Genomic DNA, 19,876 nt, shown 5'->3' with positions numbered 1-19,876 from the left:
TGGTGCCCCCAATCCCCCAATATTTTCAAAATCTCTCCCAACTTGTGCTACGTTTGTGCTGGTTTGTGCTACAAAGGGCCTATTGTTTTTGTCTAACTATTATGGTTTTAATGTCATTAACGTGTTACTTATCGTAACCAGACCACCACCCCCCCACTCCATCTTGTCAAAATGTCCCCAAACTTGTCCCAAACATGTGTGACACATTTGTGCTACACAACATTTTGTCTAACTATATTGTTTTGATGTCATTAACGTTTTTTTAGTTATGTTATTAATGTGTTATGATTCATGACCAGCCTCCTATCTTGTCAAAATCTCCCTAAACTTTGTTCAAACGTTTGTGCTGTTTTGTGCTACACAATGTTTGTGTCTAACTATTATAGTTGTGATGTCATTAACGTTTTTTAGTAATGTTGGTAATGTGTTATGAGTCATAATTTGTCCCCAAACTTTCAATCATTTGTGCTGTTTGTGCTTGCTAACATTTTTATCTATTATAGATTTTTTGTTATCAAAATTGTATAGGTATTATGTTATTAATGTGTTATGATTCATAACCGGCCTCCCACCTTGTCAAAATCTTCCCAAACTTTGATCAAACATTTGTGCTGTTTGTGCTATGAAAGGTTTTTGTCTATTATAGTTTTTATGTCATTAACGTTTTTTTAGCTATGTTAATAATGTGATTCATAACCAGTGCCCCCCTACCCCCATCTTGTCAAAATCTCTCCCAACTTGTGCTACGTTTGTGCTGGTTTGTGCTACAAAGGGCATACCCCCCCCCCCCAATCCATCTTGTCAACATGTCCCCAAACGTGTCCCAAACATTTGTGACACATTTGTGCTGATTTGTGCTACACAAAATGTTTGTCTAACAATATTGTTTTGATGTCATTAACGTTTTTTTTAGTTATGTTATTAATGTGTTATGATTCATAACCAGGCCCCCCCCCATCTTGTCAAAATCTCCCCAAACTTTGTTGAAATGCTTGTGCTGTTTTGTGCTACAAAAGGTTTTGTTCATTATAGTTTTGATGTCATAACAGTTTTTTTAGTTATGTTAAAACTAATCTTATCAAATTGTCTCCCAACTTGTGCTATTTGTCAATTATAGTTTTTATGTTGTTAAACTTGTATAGCTATTATGTTATTAATCGGTTATGATTCATAACCAGCCCCCACCTTGTTAAAATCTCCCCAAACCTTGTTTGTTCTGGTTTGTGCAACAAAATGTTTTTGTCTGACTATTATAGCTTTTATGTCATTAACGCTTTTTTAGTTATTTTAATAATGTGTTATGATTCATAACTCCCCCCGCCCCTCCATGTTTGTACAGTGGGGCAAAAAAGTATTTAGTCAGCCACCGATTGTGCAAGTTCTCCCACTTAAAATGATGACAGAGGTCTGTAATTTTCATCATAGGTACACTTAACTGTGAGAGACAGAATGTGAAAAAAAATCCAGGAATTCACAGTGTAGGAATTTTAAAGAAGTTATTTGTAAATTATGGTGGAAAATAAGTATTTGGTCAACCATTCAAAACTCTCACTGATGGAAGGAGGTTTTGGCTCAAAATGTCACGATACATGGCCCCATTCATTCTTTCCTTAACACGGATCAATCGTCCTGTCCCCTTAGCAGAAAAACAGCCCCAAAGCATGATGTTTCCACCCCCATGCTTCACAGTAGGTATGGTGTTCTTGGGATGCAACTCAGTATTGTTCTTCCTCCAAACACGATGAGTTGAGTTTATACCAAAAAGTTCTATTTTGGTTTCATCTGACCACATGACATTCTCCCAATCCTCTGCTGTATCATCCATGTGCTTCCTGGCAAACTTCAGACGGGCCTGGACATTCACTGGCTTAAGCAGGGGGACACGTCTGGCACTGCAGGATTTGTTTCCCTGTCGGCGTAGTGTGTTACTGATGGTAACCTTTGTTACTTTGGTCCCAGCTCTCTGCAGGTCATTCACCAGGTCCCCCCGTGTGGTTCTGGGATTTTTGTTCTCATGATCATTTTGACCCCATGGGATGAGATCACACTTCCCAGTCTGGTGCAGGTCTACAATTATTTTCCTGGTGTCCTTCGACAGCTCTTTGGTCTTGGCCATAGTTTAGTTTGGAGTCTGACTGTTTGTGGCTGTGGACAGCTGTCTTTTATACAGATAATGAGTTCAAACAAGTGCCATTAATACAGGTAACGAGTGGAGGACAGAAGAACTTCTTAAAGAAGAAGTTACAGGTCTGTGAGAGCCAGAGATCTTCCTTGTTTGAAGTGACCAAATAGTTATTTTCCACCATAATTTACAAATAAATTCTTTAAAATTCCTACAATGTGAATTCCTGGATTTTTTTTCACAGTTGAAGTGTAGCTATGATGAAAATTACAGACCTCTGTCATCATTTTAAGAGGGAGAACTTGCACAATCGGTGGCTGACTAAATACTTTTTTGCCCCACTGTATGTTAATAACATACAAACTCTTATAATTTGTATGTTTTTAACGTATTACTTGTCATAACCAGCTCCCGCCTACCTTTGATTTCCGTGTAGCCGATTAGCTTGGTGAAACACGAGGCGCAGTAATACGTAAAAATAAAGTACTTGACTGTTTCCTGTAGGTGGTGTGTGAGAGCGAGCCGACACATGTTGGGGCTGACAGAATGGCAGACGCGCATGGTAAGCAAACATCACTTTATGCTACCGTCACAATTTCAGACCGTCATGCCAAGTTCACATTTTATTGCTTGAAGGGAAACTGCTCTATTTTTTGCAATGTTGCCTATCATTCACAGTCCTTACATAAGACGAAAAATCCAATCCACTTTATTTATATAGCACATTTAAACAAGATGTTTCCAAAATGCTGCACAACAGCAAGGAGCAACGCGAAGAGGAAGCGGAGGAGGAAGAAGAAGAGGAAGAGGAAGAAACAGACGACGGCGACGGTAGAGGAAGCGCCGAAAGACTCATGGACTCTGGCAGGAATGAAGACTGCCGTTTAGATGTTGGAGGATATAACTCTGAAAAGTCCCTGTCACCTCCTCATTAAGTTAAATTATTCACACACAATACCTTAGACCAGGGGTGTCCAAACTTTTTCCACAGAGGGCCACACACGGAAAAATTTAAGCATGCGGGGGCCATTTTGATATTGTATTTTCAAACCATAACAAAATATATGGATTTTTTTTTTTTTTTAATCCTTAGGGGACCGTAGACGGTCTCAGTCACTAAAATGTTAAACATTAGTCAAATTTTTATTTTTTTTTATATAATGATTACAGTAAATCTCTCTCTATATATATATATATTTGGGACGGCGTGGCCGAGGGTCCCTGGTTCAATTTCCACGTAGTACCAACCTCGTCACGTCCGTTGTGTCCTGAGCAAGACACTTCACCCTTGCTCCTGATGGGTGCTGGTTGGCGCCTTGCACGGCAGCTCCCGCCATCAGTGTGTGAATGTGTGTGTGAATGGGTAAATGTGGAAGTAGTGTCAAAGCGCTTTGAGTACCTTGAAGGTAGAAAAGCGCTATACAAGTACAACCCATTTATTTATTATTTATTTAACAGTAATAAAAACAACATTCAAATACTATCCTGAGCTCCACCAATGACTGAATAAAAACAAAAAATTTTAATAAATAAATACATACAAAACCAATATAAAAACAATATAAAATAGTGGAAATAGTGAAATAGTGAACATTGTGATGCGTCTGTGAAATGAAAACGCCGCCATGTGATTCAAATGACCAAAATACGTCAATATTACACGTTATTTTGAATGTGACAGATAGATACTACATTGCAAATATACTTACAGCGTGCATATATAATAGAATGAACTTTATTGTCATTATATTTGCATATAACAAGATTAAAGACTCCAACTCAAGGTGCGGTAGTGGGAACAAATATGGGGTGAAATAAATGACATAAGAGGTAAAAAGGAAAAACTAACAATTGAAATAAACAGACTACTATCCAACAAAAACAATAAGCAATCCTGTACAATATACGAAACACTATAGAAATACAAAATACTGTACAATATACAGAACAAGACAAGAGTACCGAAGTAATGAATAACAATCAGTGTCGGACGTATTGCACTCGAAGGGTACTATTGCACATTAGGGTATTAGGGCATGATATTGTATAGGGGTGAATTATTATTATTATAAGTTAAAATTCAACATGGTGACAGCTTTGGGAAAGAAGCTGTCTCTGAGCCTGTTTGTTCTGGCTCTGATGCACCTGTTGCGCCTGCCTGATGGTTGCAAGTCGAACAGGTGGAAGCCAGGGTGTGTGCTGTCCTTATATATAAACATTGATGTAGGTTTTTTGGATGTTTTTGAGAGGGCTTCATAGGCATAATAGAGCAACTCTCATTGGTAAACTTGTTAGCTGACTTTTAGTGATGTTTATTTATGGTTTAGAATGCAAAAAAAAGAAAAAAATCTGTTCTTGTCTTACATAAGGATTGTGAATGATAGGCAATTAAAAAAAAAGGGCAGTTCCCCTTTAAACGTGCAATATGTTCTGACTTCACAGATCTTACGTGACTAATGGCGGCTGGCTCCTCCCCTTTTTTATGTACCTTCAAAGAACTTCAGCTTTGCGTCAATGGCATCGCAAATCGCAAAACTGCGATTGGTCGACATTTTCGTCTACGTAATTTGAAGGTGTTCCTTCCTCCTTGTCGTCGTTCACAAGTCTCACATGTCCACCTTCGCCAACCTCTCCTCCGGTTTGGGAGCAATATGTAAAATAACATTGTGCATCGTTTCAAAATTATTATTATTTTCCTCTCTGATAAGTAAGTGTAGATCATGTCACTCGCCATTGTTTACTAAAGTGTTTCTTAACCGTATTTGGGCCAAGAGCCGATATGTGTTTCTCAGCCACAGCGGTACAAAGTTGTAATACACCTTTCCAACACTAGTGGCACTAATGACAGCATCAAACGAACAGAAGAAGCCCGGAGCAAATGTCATAGAGAAGTTTCTTAAAGGCCTACTGAAACCCACTACTACCGACCACGCAGTCTGATAGTTTATATATCAATGATGAAATGTTAACATTGCAACACATGCCAATACCGCCTTTTTAGTTTACTAAACTGCAATTTTAAATTTTCCGGGAGTTTCTTGTTGAAAACTTTGCGGAATGATGACGTGTATACGTGACGTCACGGACTGTTACGAAATATTAGCGCTGCGCACACACACACAGCTAAAAGTCGTCTGTTTTAACCACATAATTAAACAGTATTTTGGACATCTGTGTTGCTGATTATTTTGCAATTTGTTCAATTAATAATGGAGAAGTCAAAGTAGAAAGATGGAGTTGAGAAGCTTTAGCCTCTAGCCACGCAAACACACGGTGATTCCTTGTTTAAAATTCCCGGAGGTGAAGCTTTACTCTGAATCAGAGCGGTCAAGCGAACCTGGATCCCGACCAAATGTCAACCAGCAGTTTTTGGTGAGAAAATTGTGGTAAAAGGTCGCCACTTACCGTAGATCAGCTGAGCTTGTGCCGTCCATACAGCTGCCGTCGACTTCTATCAGACACTAGCCCCAAGACACCCGTGGACACACCCTTCCGACTATCAGGTACTATTAAACTCACTAAAACACTAGCAACACAATAGAAAGATAAGGGATTTCACATAATTATCCTGGTAAAAACATCTGAATACGTCCCAATGCAATCGCGTTTTTTTTTTTTTTTTCTAGTCTGTCGCTATCAATATCCTCAAACACGAATCTTTCAATCCTCGCTCAAATTAATGGGGAAATTGTCGTTTTCTCGGTCCGAATAGCTCTTTTTGTTGAAGGCTCCCATTAAAAACAATGTGAGGATGTGAGGAGCTGTCACGCCAAATTTCTTCCCCGCTACAAAAACCTTCCCCCCCGGAAGACATTTGGCGTGACAGCCCCTCTAATGCCTGAAGGACCCCAATGAGGTTGGAAGGACCTTAAAGCAGCCCACACAGCTGTCTGTTTTAAAAGCATTATATTTGGCTGATTGTCATTGTTGAAAAATAACGGTGAGGAAAAAATATCAGCATTCCAACATGCTAACCTTTCAAGCTATTTTTGCTTCGCTAATTTTGCAGCTGTAACCCATAAGAGTCATTTAACTTGCTTAAAGCAGCCCAAACAACTGCCTGTTTTAAAAGCATTATAATTGGCTGATTGTCATTGGTGAAAAATAACGGTGAGGAAAAAATACTAGCATTCCAGCATGCTAACCTTTCAAGCTATTTTTGCTTCGCAAATTTTGCAGCTGTAACCCATAAGAGTCATATAGCTTGCTTAAAGCAGCCCAAACAGCTGCCTGTTTTAAAAGCATCATAATTTCCTGATTGTCATTGGTGAAAAATAACGGTGAGGTAAAAATATTAGCATTCCAGCATGCTAACCTTTCAAGCTATTTTTACTTCGCTAATTTTGCAGCTGTAACCCATAAAAGTCATATAACTTGGTATTATCAATCAATCAATGTTTACTTATATAGCCCTAAATATCAATGTTTACTTATATAGCCCTAAATCACTAGTGTCTCAAAGGGTTCACGCCCTCATTGGGGTCCTTCAGGCATTAGAGGGGCTGTCACGCCAAATGTCTTCCGGGGGGCAGGTTTTTGTGGGGGGGAAGAAATTTGGCGTGACAGAGCCCTCACACGGGTGACGTCATCGTCTAAAAGTTGCGAACTTTATCGTGGATGTTCTCTACTAAATCCATTCAGCAAAAATATGGCAATATTGCGAAATGATCAAATGTGACACATAGAATGGACCTGCTATCCCCGTTTAAATAAGAAAATCTCATTTCAGTAGACCTTTAAGTGCAAATACTAAAGTGGTGAAGCCGTATTTTCATTTGCACTTTAATTTTATTGACTATTATTAGAAAACTACAGTTCATATTCTAAATGATTTATTTAAAAAAATATCAATAACAATTAATTAACACATTTTTTTTTTAATAATTTGTTATTTGTATTGAATTGATTTATTTTATTGTCATTTAATATATTTATATTTATTTTTTAAATATATTTTAGCACAGTCATTTTTGAACAGGATTAAAGTCGGGATTAAGATGACTAATTTAGTGTTATTTTGGTAGAGAACTGCAAGTGACAGAAGATTACACAATATGGTGACTTTCCTCTGTTGCCGATTTTAAAATATTTGTAAAAAAAACTATGAAAATATTAGATGTCTTAATAAGAATCCTATGAACCACCATAAACAAGGGACGACTGTAAAAAACGGATTATTAGAAAAAATATATATAAATGAAATGTATAAATTTTTTTATAAATAAACAAAGGATGACTGCTAAAAAAAAGTGGACTATAAAAAAATTTAATTGGTTTTAAAAAATGAAATAAAATACATAAAATAATGAACATGGGATGCTCTAAAAAATGATTCACTGTAAAAAAAAGTAACATTTAATCAAAAAAATATAATCAAATAAATAATAAAAAATAATGCCAGAATTCTCTAAAAAATGGTGTACTATAAAAAATGTTATTAAATAAAAAATATAAATCATTAACTAAAAGAAGGACAACTGCATAAAATGGTTGATGACAAAATAATTAAATCAAATGTTTAAAAAATACATTTAAAAATGAATGTGGGATGCTCTAAAAAATGGTCGACTGTAAAAAAAAAATGTTTTAATTAAAATGAATACATTAATAAACGTGGGATGCTGTAAAAATGGTGGACTGTAAAAAAAAAAGGAAATACATGTTTTTATTTAAATAAATAAATAAATGAGGGACGACTGTGAACAAATTATATTATATTAAAATTATATCAAATTAAAACAGATTCAATGAAAAATAAAAACATGAGGGGCGAAAGTAAAAAAATGATAAAACGATTTAATTTCCATCCATCCATCCATCATCTTCCGCTTATCCGAGGTCGGCTCGCGGGGGCAGCAGCCTAAGCAGGGAAGCCCAGATTTCCCTATCTCCAGCCACTTCGTCTAGCTCTTCCCGGGGGATCCCGAGGCGTTCCCAGGCCAGCCGGGAGACATAGTCTTTCCAACGTGTCCTGGGTCTTCCCCGTGGCATCCTACCAGCTGGACGTGCCCTAAACACATCCCTAGGGAGGCGTTCGGGTGGCATCCTGACCAGATGCCCGAACCACCTCATCTGGCTCCTCTCGATGTGGAGGAGCAGCGGCTTTACGTTGAGCTCCTCCCGGATGGCAGAGCTTCTCACCCTATCTCTAAGGGAGAGCCCCGCCACCCGGCGGAGGAAACTCATTTCGGCCGCTTGTACCCGTGATCTTATCCTTTCGGTCATGACCCAAAGCTCATGACCATAGGTGAGGATGGGAACGTAGATCGACCGGTAAATTGAGAGCTTTGCCTTCCGGCTCAGCTCCTTCTTCACCACAACGGATCGATACAACGTCCGCATTACTGAAGACGCCGCACCGATCCGCCTGTCGATCTCACGATCCACTCTTCCCCCACTCGTGAACAAGACTCCTAGGTACTTGAACTCCTCCACTTGGGGCACGGTCTCCTCCCCAACCCGGAGATGGCACTCCACCCTTTTCCGGGCGAGAACCATGGACTCGGACTTGGAGGTGCTGATTCTCATTCCGGTCGCTTCACACTCGGCTGCGAACCGATCCAGTGAGAGCTGAAGATCCCGGCCAGATGAAGCCATCAGGACTACATCATCTGCAAAAAGCAGAGACCTAATCCCGTGGCCACCAAACCGGAACCCCTCAACGCCTTGACTGCGCCTAGAAATTCTGTCCATAAAAGTTATGAACAGAATCGGTGACAAAGGACAGGCTTGGCGGAGTCCAACCTTCACTGGAAACGTGTCCGACTTACTGCCAGCAATGCGGACCAAGCTCTGACACTGATCATACAGGGAGCGGACTGCCACAATAAGACATTCCGATACCCCATACTCTCTGAGCACTCCCCACAGGACTTCCCGAGGGACACGGTCGAAGGCCTTCTCCAAGTCCACAAAGCACATGTAGACTGGTTGGGCAAACTCCCATGCACCCTCAAGAACCCTGCCGAGAGTATAGAGCTGGTCCACAGTTCCACGACCAGGACGAAAACCACACTGTTCCTCCTGAATCCGAGGTTCGACTATCCGGCGAAGCCTCCTCTCCAGTACACCTGAATAAACCTTACCGGGAAGGCTGAGGAGTGTGATCCCACGATAGTTGGAACACACCCTCCGGTCCCCCTTCTTAAAGAGAGGGACCACCACCCCGGTCTGCCAATCCAGAGGTACCGCCCCCGATGTCCACGCGATGCTGCAGAGTCTTGTCAACCAAGACAGCCCCACAGCATCCAGAGCCTTAAGGAACTCCGGGCGGATCTCATCCACCCCCGGGGCCTTGCCGCCGAGGAGCTTTTTAACTACCTCAGCGACCTCAGCCCCAGAAATAGGAGAGTCCACTACAGATTCCCCAGGCACCGCTTCCTCAAAGAAAGACGTGTTGGTGGGATTGAGGAGGTCTTCGAAGTATTCCCTCCACCGATCCACAACATCCGCAGTCGAAGTCAGCAGAACACCATCCGCACCATACACGGTGTTGATAGTGCACTGCTTCCCCTTCCTGAGGCGCCTAATGGTGGTCCAGAATCGCTTCGAAGCCGTCCGGAAGTCGTTTTCCATGGCTTCCCCGAACTCTTCCCATGTCCGAGTTTTTGCCTCCGCGACCGCTAAAGCTGCACACCGCTTGGCCCGTCGGTACCCGTCCACTGCCTCCGGAGTCCTATGAGCCAAAAGAACCCGATAGGACTCCTTCTTCAGCTTGACGGCATCCCTCACTGCTGGTGTCCACCAACGGGTTCTGGGATTACCGCCACGACAGGCACCAACAACCTTGCGGCCACAGCTCCAATCAGCCGCCTCGACAATAGAGGTTCGGAACATGGTCCACTCGGACTCAATGTCCCGCACCTCCCTCGTGACATGTTCAAAGTTCTCCCGGAGGTGTGAATTGAAACTCTCTCTGACAGGAGACTCTGCCAGACGTTCCCAGCAGACCCTCACAATGCGCTTGGGCCTGCCAGGTCTGTCCGGCATCCTCCCCCACCATCGCAGCCAACTCACCACCAGGTGGTGATCGGTAGAAAGCTCCGCCCCTCTCTTCACCCGAGTGTCCAAAACATAAGGCCACAAATCCGATGACACAACTACAAAGTCGATCATGGAACTGCGGCCTAGGGTGTCCTGGTGCCAAGTGCACATATGGACACCCTTATGTTTGAACATGGTGTTTGTTATCGACAAACTGTGACGAGCACAAAAGTCCAATAACAAAACACCACTCGGGTTTAGATCCGGGCGACCATTCTTCCCAATCACGCCTCTCCAGGTTTCACTGTCGTTGCCAACATGAGCGTTGAAGTCTCCCAGTAGGACAAGGGAATCACCCGGAGGAGCACTTTCCAGTACTCCCTCGAGTGTACCCAAAAAGGGTGGGTATTCTGAACTGCTGTTTGGTGCGTAAGCACGATTTAATTTAATTAAAAAAAAATTCAATGAAAAAAATGAAACAATAAAAAAAAAAAAATAAATAAAAGAAAAAAAATAGATAAATACATAGATAAATAAATAAAAATTACGGATAGAAAATTAGATGAATAAACGCGGGGGCAGCTCTATACAAATGGCGATGTGACGTGACAGCATATTTCCTTCTCTAGCGGTAACAACTTTAAATCCAAACCTTTGACTTCTCTCCTTACTTCCCCAACATTTTTGTGAGGAAACCAACCATCTGTGACTTTTTCCAGGACACTCCAGATTCGTCCATTTGACGTCGCAGTGGGCCCTGGTGCTGGTCAATGACTCGGTGGACATCTTCCGAGCTGAGAGTTCCTGCAGAGGTCAGTTCAGCTCACTTTCCACCCTGGACCAGTTGGAGGTCCGGGAGGGGGCCTTGGACTTGCTGCGTCAGGCTCGACTCCAATCGCCGGTCTGGATCAACAGTACCTCCCAGGTGGCCTCCAAGCCCGTGCCCCTCTCCAAGCAATGTAAGTGAAGTGACTCGGTAGACCAGGGCCGGGGGGCAATTTGCAGCTACATTTTTGACGGCATGCGACACAATTTTTTAAATTATCACCAAAAAAAACATTAAAAAGTGGAATCAAAGAGCAAACTGATGTAATGTAATGAGAAAATGTTGTAATATTTACACCGATAAGACAAATATGGTATGCAGGCCTTTTTTTACTCTAAAAATGTAATTGCCCAAAAAATAACAACAATTTCTAATCAACAAATAGATCTAGGGATTGAAATGTTAAATATAAAAATAATATAAATGGATATGTGACTTATTTTGAACACTTTTTTTAGAGTGGTGAAACCTTTGGTCTGATTTTTATTAGTTTTTAACTCTCATTGTTAAAAAATAATAATGAATCAAAATCAATGTTGTTATGATTTATTGACCTATTTAAGGCTTCAAATTCTTAAGTTAAAGTTAAAGTTCCAATGATTGTCACACACACACTCTAGGTGTGGTGTAATTATTCTCTGCATTGGACCCATCACCCTTGATCACACCCTGGTAGGTGAGAGGAGCAGTGAGCAGCAGTGGTTTCCTCGCCTGGGGATAATTTTTTGGTGATTTAACCCCCAATTCCAACCCTTGATGCTGAGTGCTAAGCAGGGAGGTAATGGGTCCCATTTTTATAGTCTTTGGTATGACTCGTTCGGGGTTTGAACTCACAACCTACCAATCTCAGGGCGGACACTCTAATTACTAATTCACATCAAATATTCCACTTTGAACATATTTTTGGAAGAAAATATTGCAAGTTTTGTGTATGCTATAAAAAAACCCAACTACTGTGTTTCTTTGAATTGCCGCAGGGCATATAGTATGCGCCTGCCTTGAATTACTGCCGGGTCAAACTCGCTTTGCAAAATAATTAGCAAATGCTTAGTATTACCGCCTGTTTTAAAATCGTGACGTCACTAGCAAGCATTGTGCATGCCGTCGGATTTGCGTCCACCCCGGGGTGCAAAGGGGACGAGGGCCCGTTCAACGCTGCTTTAAAGGCCTACTGAAACCCACTACTACCGACCACGCAGTCTGATAGTTTATATATCAATGATGAAATATTAACATTGCAACACATGCCAATACGGCCTTTTTAGTTTACTAAATTGCAATTTTAAATTTCCCGCAAAGTTTTTTGTTGAAAACGTCGCAGAATGATGACGCGTGTGCGTGACGTCACGGACTGTGAGGAAATAGTAGCTCAGCACCACTTACGGCTAAAAGTCGTCTCTTTTCATCGCATAATTACACAGTAATTTGGACATATGTGCTGCTGAATCTTTTGCAATTTGTTCAATTAATAATCGAGACTATAAAGAACAATGCTGTTGGTGGAAAGCAGTGTATTGTAGCTGTCTTTAGCACCGAGACACAGCCGGTGTTTCTTTGTTTTTAACACAGAGCGGTCAAACGAACATGTTTCTCTACGTCAACCAGCATGTTTTTGGATGGGGAAATTGTGATATATATCTTACCGGGGACATCATTGGATTATTCGTCCTCCTGCAGTAGCCGTTTAAAAGGCAGCTTTAAGCTTGGCTCCTCGGCTTCTCTCTGGGACACTGCGTGTTCACCGCAGCCATCCGACTTCAAGGTATGTCTTTACAATCTCACTAAAACACTATTAAAACAATAAGCAGCTAAGGGATCTTCTAGAATGATCCTAGTAAATGTGTCTAATTACATCTGAAACGCTCACACTGCCGCCGCCCGTAGCCGTCACTTTTTATTTTATTTTATTATTATTTTTTTCTAGTCCTTCGCTATCAATATCATCATCCACAAATCTTTCATCCTCGCTCAAATTATTGGGGAAATTGTCGTTTTCTCGGTCCGAATAGCTCTTGCTGCTGGAGGCTCTCATTAAAAACGATGTGAGGACGTGAGGAGCCCTCACACTTGTGACGTCATCGTCTGCGACTTCCGGTAAAGGCAAGGCTTTCTTATCAGCACCAAAAGTTGCGAACTTTATCGTGGATGTTCTCTACTAAATCCTTTCAGTAAAAATATGGCAATATCGCAAAATGATCAAGTATGACACACAGAATGGACCTGCTATCCCTGTTTAAATAGGAACATTTCATTTCAGTAGGCCTTTAATATTATATATTGTATTGTATTTGAAAACGAAAACAGTCAAATTGGCCTCTCAGGGAATAAGTTGGGACACCCGGGCAGCCATTTCACACCTCAACCTTATTTGTTGTTTTATAGATGTACAGTTCTCGGCTCTGAACTTCCCCAAAGCGTCCAGAGAGGGTTTCGCCCGCGTCAACAGGTCCTTCCCGGCATTATCCTCCATCAGCGTGTGCGTTCGTGTTCAGTGGGACCCGGACTGGAACGAAGTGTCCACCATCTTCTCCTACGCGGCGCCGGTCTTCACCAACGAGTTCCAGCTGCGGGGCCAGAGGGACACGCAGGGTCGAATCGTGCTGGCCCTCATCGTCCACGGGAAGCACCTCCCTTACAAGGCGTCTTTCGCCAACGACGGGGCGTGGCATCACGTCTGCGTCACCTGGAGCAGTAGCCTGTGGGCCATCTACGTGGACGGGGATCGAAAGGACTTGGGCTCGGGCGCGGACACTTCCAGGGATATCCACGCTGACGGGATCCTCATCTTGGGTCAGGACCAGGACTCGTTTGGAGGGAATTTCACCGAGCCCTTTTTTGGGAATATCACCGATTTGAATGTTTGGAATAGTTCTCTGGAAAGCCGCCATGTTCGCGCTCTGAGTGGATGCTCGGTTGTGAGTCAGGCCATGCTCTTCAGCTGGAGCCTTGATCACGTGATCAGTCACCCGTCGGTGAAGGAAGTCCAGGCGCTGCTGTTTTGCCCAGGTAAGTGCACTTTGATTTCTCTTTTCATGGGTGTACTTTTGTGAGAATATACCTAGTACACAAAGTATGTACTTGAAAACTTTTTCATATGTCTAATTTTGGGTTAAAGTTATTCTCTGGTTCATACTTGCCAACCTTGAGACCTCCGATGGGGGGTGGGGGGCGTGGTCAAAGATGGAGCGGAGGCGTGGTTGGGGGCGTGGTTGGGGCGGGCCGTGGTTAAGAGGGGGAGGAGTATATTTACATCTACAATTCACCAACTGGAGTATTTCATGTTTTTATATATATATATATATATATATATATATATGTATAAAATACTTGACGTTCTGTGAAATCTAGCTATACATATTTATTTTATTATATATATATATATATATATGTATGAAATACTTGACTTTCTGTGAATTCTAGCTATATTTTTTTTTATTACATATATAAATAGAATAAATAGTTGAATTTCAGACGGCACCTATCAAATACACAGTAATAAAAACACAGTTGTTTTCTGTATTATTTCTGTGTTGTGGCCAGTTCAGTTCATTCCTTGATATTCACACTAGCATTGTATTGACAGTTTGTTGAAGAAACATACAGTTAATATTATGAATTATTTATTTTCAAATTTAGTTATATTATTTTAACCTAATTATTTAATACATTTTATTGTTAGTTAAGATTTATTTGATCTTATTGTATTGTAATTTCCATCCATCCATCCATTGTCTACCGCTTATTCCCTCTGGGGTCGCTGGAGCCTATCTCAGCTGCATTCGGGCAGAAGGCGGTGTACACCCTGGAAAGGTCGCCACCTCATCGCAGGGCCAACACAGATAGACAGAGAACATTCACACTCACATTCACACACTAGGGCCAATTTAGTGTTGCAAATCAACCTATTCCCAGGTGCATGTCTTTGGAGGACGGAGGAAGCCGGAGTACCCGGAGGGAACCCACGCAGTCACGGGGAGAACATGCAAACTCCACACAGCAAAATCCCAGCGCAGGATCGAACCCAGGACTACTCAGGGCCTTTGTATTGTGAGGCACATGCACTAACCCCTGTCACATTGTGCTGCTACCTCTGTCTTGTTTTTGATTAATACTTAAGTCTACAACGCTACTGTATTTTAATGTTGCTCATTATGGTGGTACTTGGAGAGTCAAGTGTTTTTTAAGTTGGTACTTTGAGGAAAGAAGTGTATATATATATATATATATATATATATATATATATGTATATATATATATATATATATATATATATTTATATATATATATATATATATATATATATATATATATATGTGTGTGTATATATATACTAACACACATCTTGGCATGTCATTGTAATGGGGCAGCGCAGTGGGAGAGGGGTTAGTGCGTCTGCCTCACAATACAAAGGTCCTGAGTAGTCCTGGGTTCAATCCCGGGCTCGGTATCTTTCTGTGCGGGGTTTGCATGTCCTCCCCTTAAAAATGCGTGGGTTCCCTCCGGGTACTCCGGCTTCCTCCGTCCTCCAAAGACATGCACCTGGGGATAGGTTGATTGGCAACACTAAATTGGCCCTAGTGTGTGAATGTGAGTGTGAATGTTGTCTGTCTATCTGTGTTGGCCCTGTGATGAGCTGGCGACTTGTCCAGGGTGGAGCCCGCCTTCCGTTCGACTGTAGCTGAGATAGGCACCAGCGGCCCCAAAAGGAATCAGCGGTAGAAAATTGATGGATGAGTGGATGTATGTATGTATATATTATATATATATATATATATAATTTGTGTGTGTGTGTATGGATATATATGTGTGTATATATATCTGTATATATGCAAACCCTGTTTCCATTTGAGTTGGGAAATTGTGTAAGATGTAAATATAAACAGAATACAATGATTTGCAAATCATTTCCAACCCATATTCAGTTGAATATGCTACAAAGACAACATATTTGATGTTCAAACTGATAAACATTTTTTTTTTGCAAATAATCATTAACTTTAGAATTTGATGCCAGCAACACATGAGAAAGAAGTTAGGAAAGGTGGAAATAAATACTGATAAAGTTGAGGAATGGTCATCAAACACTTATTTGGAACATCCCACAGGTGTGCAGGCTAATTGGGAACAGGTGGGTGCCATGATTGGGTATAAAAACAGCATCCCAAAAAATGCTCAGTCTTTCACAAGAAAGGATAGGGCGAGGTACATACCTTTGTCCACAACTGCGTGAGCAAATAGTCAAACAGTTTAATAACAACGTTTCTCAAAGTGCGATTGCAAGAAATTTAAGGAATTTCATTATCTACGGTCCATAATATCATCAAAAGGTTTAGAGAATCTGGAGAAATCACTCCACATAAGCGGCATGGCCTGAAACCTCCATTGAATGAGCGTGGCCTTCGATCCCTCAAACGGCACTCTAGCAAAAACGACATCAATTTCCAAAGGATATCACCGCATGGGCTAAGGAACACTTCAGAAAACCACTGTCACTAAATACAGTTGGTCGCTACATCTGTAAGTCCAAGTTGAAGCACTACTATGCAAAGCAAAAGCCATTTATCAACAACATCCAGAAACAGCGCCGGCTTCTCTGGGCCCAAGATCATCTAAGATGGACTGATGCAAAGAGGAAAAGTGTTGTGTGGTCTGATGAGTCCACATTTCAAATTGTTTTTGGAAATATTCGACATTGTGTCATCCGGACCAAAGGGGAAGCGAATCATCCAGACTGTTATCTACGCATAGTTCAAAAGCCAGCATCTGTGATGGTATGGGGGTGTATTAGTGGCCAAGACATGGGCAAATTACACATCTGTGAAGGCAGTATTAATGCTGAAAGGCACATACAGGTTTTGGAACAACATATGCTGCCATCAAAACGCCGTATATTTCATGGACGCCCCTGCTTATTTGAGCAAGACAATGCCAAGCCACATTTAGCAAGTGCCACAACAGCGTGGCTTTGTTAAAAAAGAGTGCGGGTAGTTTCCTGGCCCGTCTGCAGTCCAGACCTGTCTCCCATCGAAAATGTGTGGCGCATTATGAAGCATAAAATACGACAGCGGAGACCCCGGACTGTTGAACGACTGAAGCTCTACATAAAACAAGAATGGGAAAGAATTCCACTTTCAAAGCTTCAAAATTAGTTTTCTCAGTTCCCAAACATTTATTGAGTGTTGTTAAAAGAAAAGGTGATGTAACATAGTGGTGAACATGCCCTTTCCCAACTACTTTGGCACGTGTTGCAGCCATAAAATTCTAAATTAATTATTATATGCAAAAATAAATAAAACGTATGAGTTTGAACATCAAATATCTTGTATTTGTAGTGCATTCAATTGAATATGGGTTGAAAAGGATCTGCAAATAATTGTATTCCGTTTATATTTACATCTAACACAATTTCCCATTCATATGGAAATGGCGTTTGTGTATTGTTGGACATGACGTCACGCGCAACTCAGGTACCGTAACATGGCACTGTTGAATTCCACGTGAATCGGTGGGATTCGGTCGTCGCCGAAAAAGTAGCGTTTTTCAGTTCACATCACTTTGCTTAACTGAGTCGCATGAAATCCAGTTTGTTACGACTTCCAGCAGCCTCTTTATTACAATTTCAAGTCTTGTTTTTTTTATATCATTCATTGATGAATCACTCTTAACTACAGTATTGTCAATTTTCCCCCCATTTATTGTGTTACTCTGTTCCTTGCCTCTCACTGGTGCATGTTGCCTAAGCAGCAAGGCACCAGCAGACGGAACTGCAAGGCTGCAGAACGCTGCAGACCCAAGCGGACCAACAACTGCTGATAAGGCTGACCGACTGCTCGGAACCACTTCCCTTCATCTGCATGAGCAGCAAAGGTCAGTCACGTTCTCATCTGATGATAACTCCACAGGTAAACTGGCTGACTATATATGAATTTTTCTTTGTCTCTGCTCCCAGATTACACAACTAAAAGATTCTAAAATGCTTCTATGTACACAAAAATGACATTGTTGACAAAATTGTTTAAATGTGTGTCACTCAGGGCTTCTTCTTTGTCCAGATAATCCATCCACTTCTCCGGTTTGCCATGTCCAGATGCTAATTAGACACCATGATTATTACATAGACGTGCCTTAGGCTGCGTTCCATTTACTTCGGAAGCTGGAAGCCAATTAAGAGATCGTAAATCGAGATTGGCCGCATCCACGAAAGCTTTTCTTGCGCTTCCCTTGTCTGAATATCAACAATTTATGGGAAAATATGCACTCTTTCTGCAACCTTCAAACACAGACGCTAATACTTTAATTGATTGATTGAGACTTTTATCAGTAGATTGCACAGCACAGTACATATTCCGTACAATTGACCACTAAATGGTAACACCCGAATAAGTTTTTCAACTCGTTTAAGTCGGGGTCCACGTTAATCAATTCATGCTAGCGACGTATACCACATGAAATACATTTAGTTTACACTGCAGTGATGGTAATATATACAAAGGCCCAACAATATATCGTATATTGCCAGGGATGGGCAGTAAAAAGCTACATGTAGCTAAGCTACGTAGCTTAACTACATCTTCCATTCGCTTGGTACTTTTACCATGAATTGATTTACGTGGAGAAAATACAAGACCTGCATGACTGAGAACATCCAATACGTACGGAGAAAAACCATGATGATTGGTTGGTGTTCGAATGGTGAGTTGGCTAAGGTTAGGGACATTACGGACTGGCAAATCAGAGGCAATATTAGGCGGGTCAACGAAACCAAGCAAAATCATAACAAACACACACTCATGTTACATGACAATGAGGGAGTCGGAGACAGAGGGACGCTTCAAGCTGACCACTCAAATAAAGAAACATACAGATTAGAGGATTCCTTTAGTGATGAAGATGACGTGCAGGAAACCACAATAATGTTTAGACAAATTTTTGCGTTTAGAAAAAACATTGCCCAGAACCTTAGTTTTTAGTTGTTTACTCTGTAAACCAAAATCATAACTGCTATCTTCATCTAAGACATCCAACACAAATTTAGGAACACACATTAAGATGAGATGAGTTCATTAAAAGTTTTACTGCACATAACCATTACCAACTCTTCCCAAACAACACATAAGTAATAGTTTTTTTGTCAAGATATAAATCGATGCTGTTTTTTACTGTACGTAGAGACAATGAATAACTATAATTATATAATAATTATATGGGTGGGCCAAAGAAAAGGAAAACTAAATAAATACACACAGTGGGGTGTAGGGACCCCTAGAGGTAGTTGTAGGGTGTCCCCAGCTAAATGACAGATGGTTAATAGTAATTTGTACACTCTCAGTTACATTAACATTGATATTATACATTTTGGGCCATAGATAGACATGCTGTTAAATGTAGCTTTAATGAAGCAAGCTACTTTTGCTGCGTAGCTTGCTACAGTTCTCCAGGGATAGCTTCCCCTGAGCTTAGCTATATTTAATCGAGAGTAACTTGTAGCCTAGTTTACTACATTTTCCAAGTAGCTTGTCCATCACTGAGAATAGGAGATCATTGTTTACATCCAGAGCAGCCATCTTCGAAAAGTACTCCTGGCTGGTGAGAATGCTCTGACTCTCCGAGTCGGAAATCTGACCATGAGAAGCGTTCCAGTTGAAATCCCGACTAGGACCTCAGAAATTCCAAATTACTGTTACGCTTGTGTGGCATTGTAATGCCGGATTCGGTCCTCCGTGGATGCGTCAGCAAGAACACAGCAAAAAGGTAAGAACCAAGGGATTTATTAAAAAAAAGGAGCTATGAACAAAAACACTGATACAAATAGAAAAGGCAAATAAAAGCGCTAGCATGGAAAGCTAGGACAAACAAACCGAAGCACAAAGGCACACAAAAGGAAACACAAAACAAATAGCGTGAAAGCTAGGAATAAAATAAAGCTTAGCGTGAGAGCTAGCGAA

The 19,876-nt window shown here is 41.1% G+C and overlaps 1 protein-coding gene across 1 annotated transcript in view; it reads left to right on the top strand.

Moving 5' to 3' along the window:
• Positions 1-2,868: 2,868 nt before the first annotated feature.
• Positions 2,869-19,876, top strand: part of adgrd2 (adhesion G protein-coupled receptor D2) — a 103,855-nt gene continuing 86,847 nt past the window's right edge. Inside the window, exons 1-4 of the mRNA XM_061917614.1 lie at positions 2,869-2,953; positions 10,825-11,064; positions 13,314-13,937; positions 17,676-17,798. Coding sequence (XP_061773598.1) covers positions 2,869-2,953; positions 10,825-11,064; positions 13,314-13,937; positions 17,676-17,798 — 1,072 coding nt within the window. The remainder of the gene's footprint in view (positions 2,954-10,824; positions 11,065-13,313; positions 13,938-17,675; positions 17,799-19,876) is intronic.

Source organism: Nerophis ophidion, linkage group LG01 (genome assembly GCF_033978795.1).
Source record: "Nerophis ophidion isolate RoL-2023_Sa linkage group LG01, RoL_Noph_v1.0, whole genome shotgun sequence".
In the NCBI taxonomy this organism is placed as follows: Eukaryota; Metazoa; Chordata; class Actinopteri; order Syngnathiformes; family Syngnathidae; genus Nerophis; species Nerophis ophidion.
Note: the sequence above shows the minus strand (reverse complement) of the source record. Positions and strands in the feature narration are given on the sequence as shown.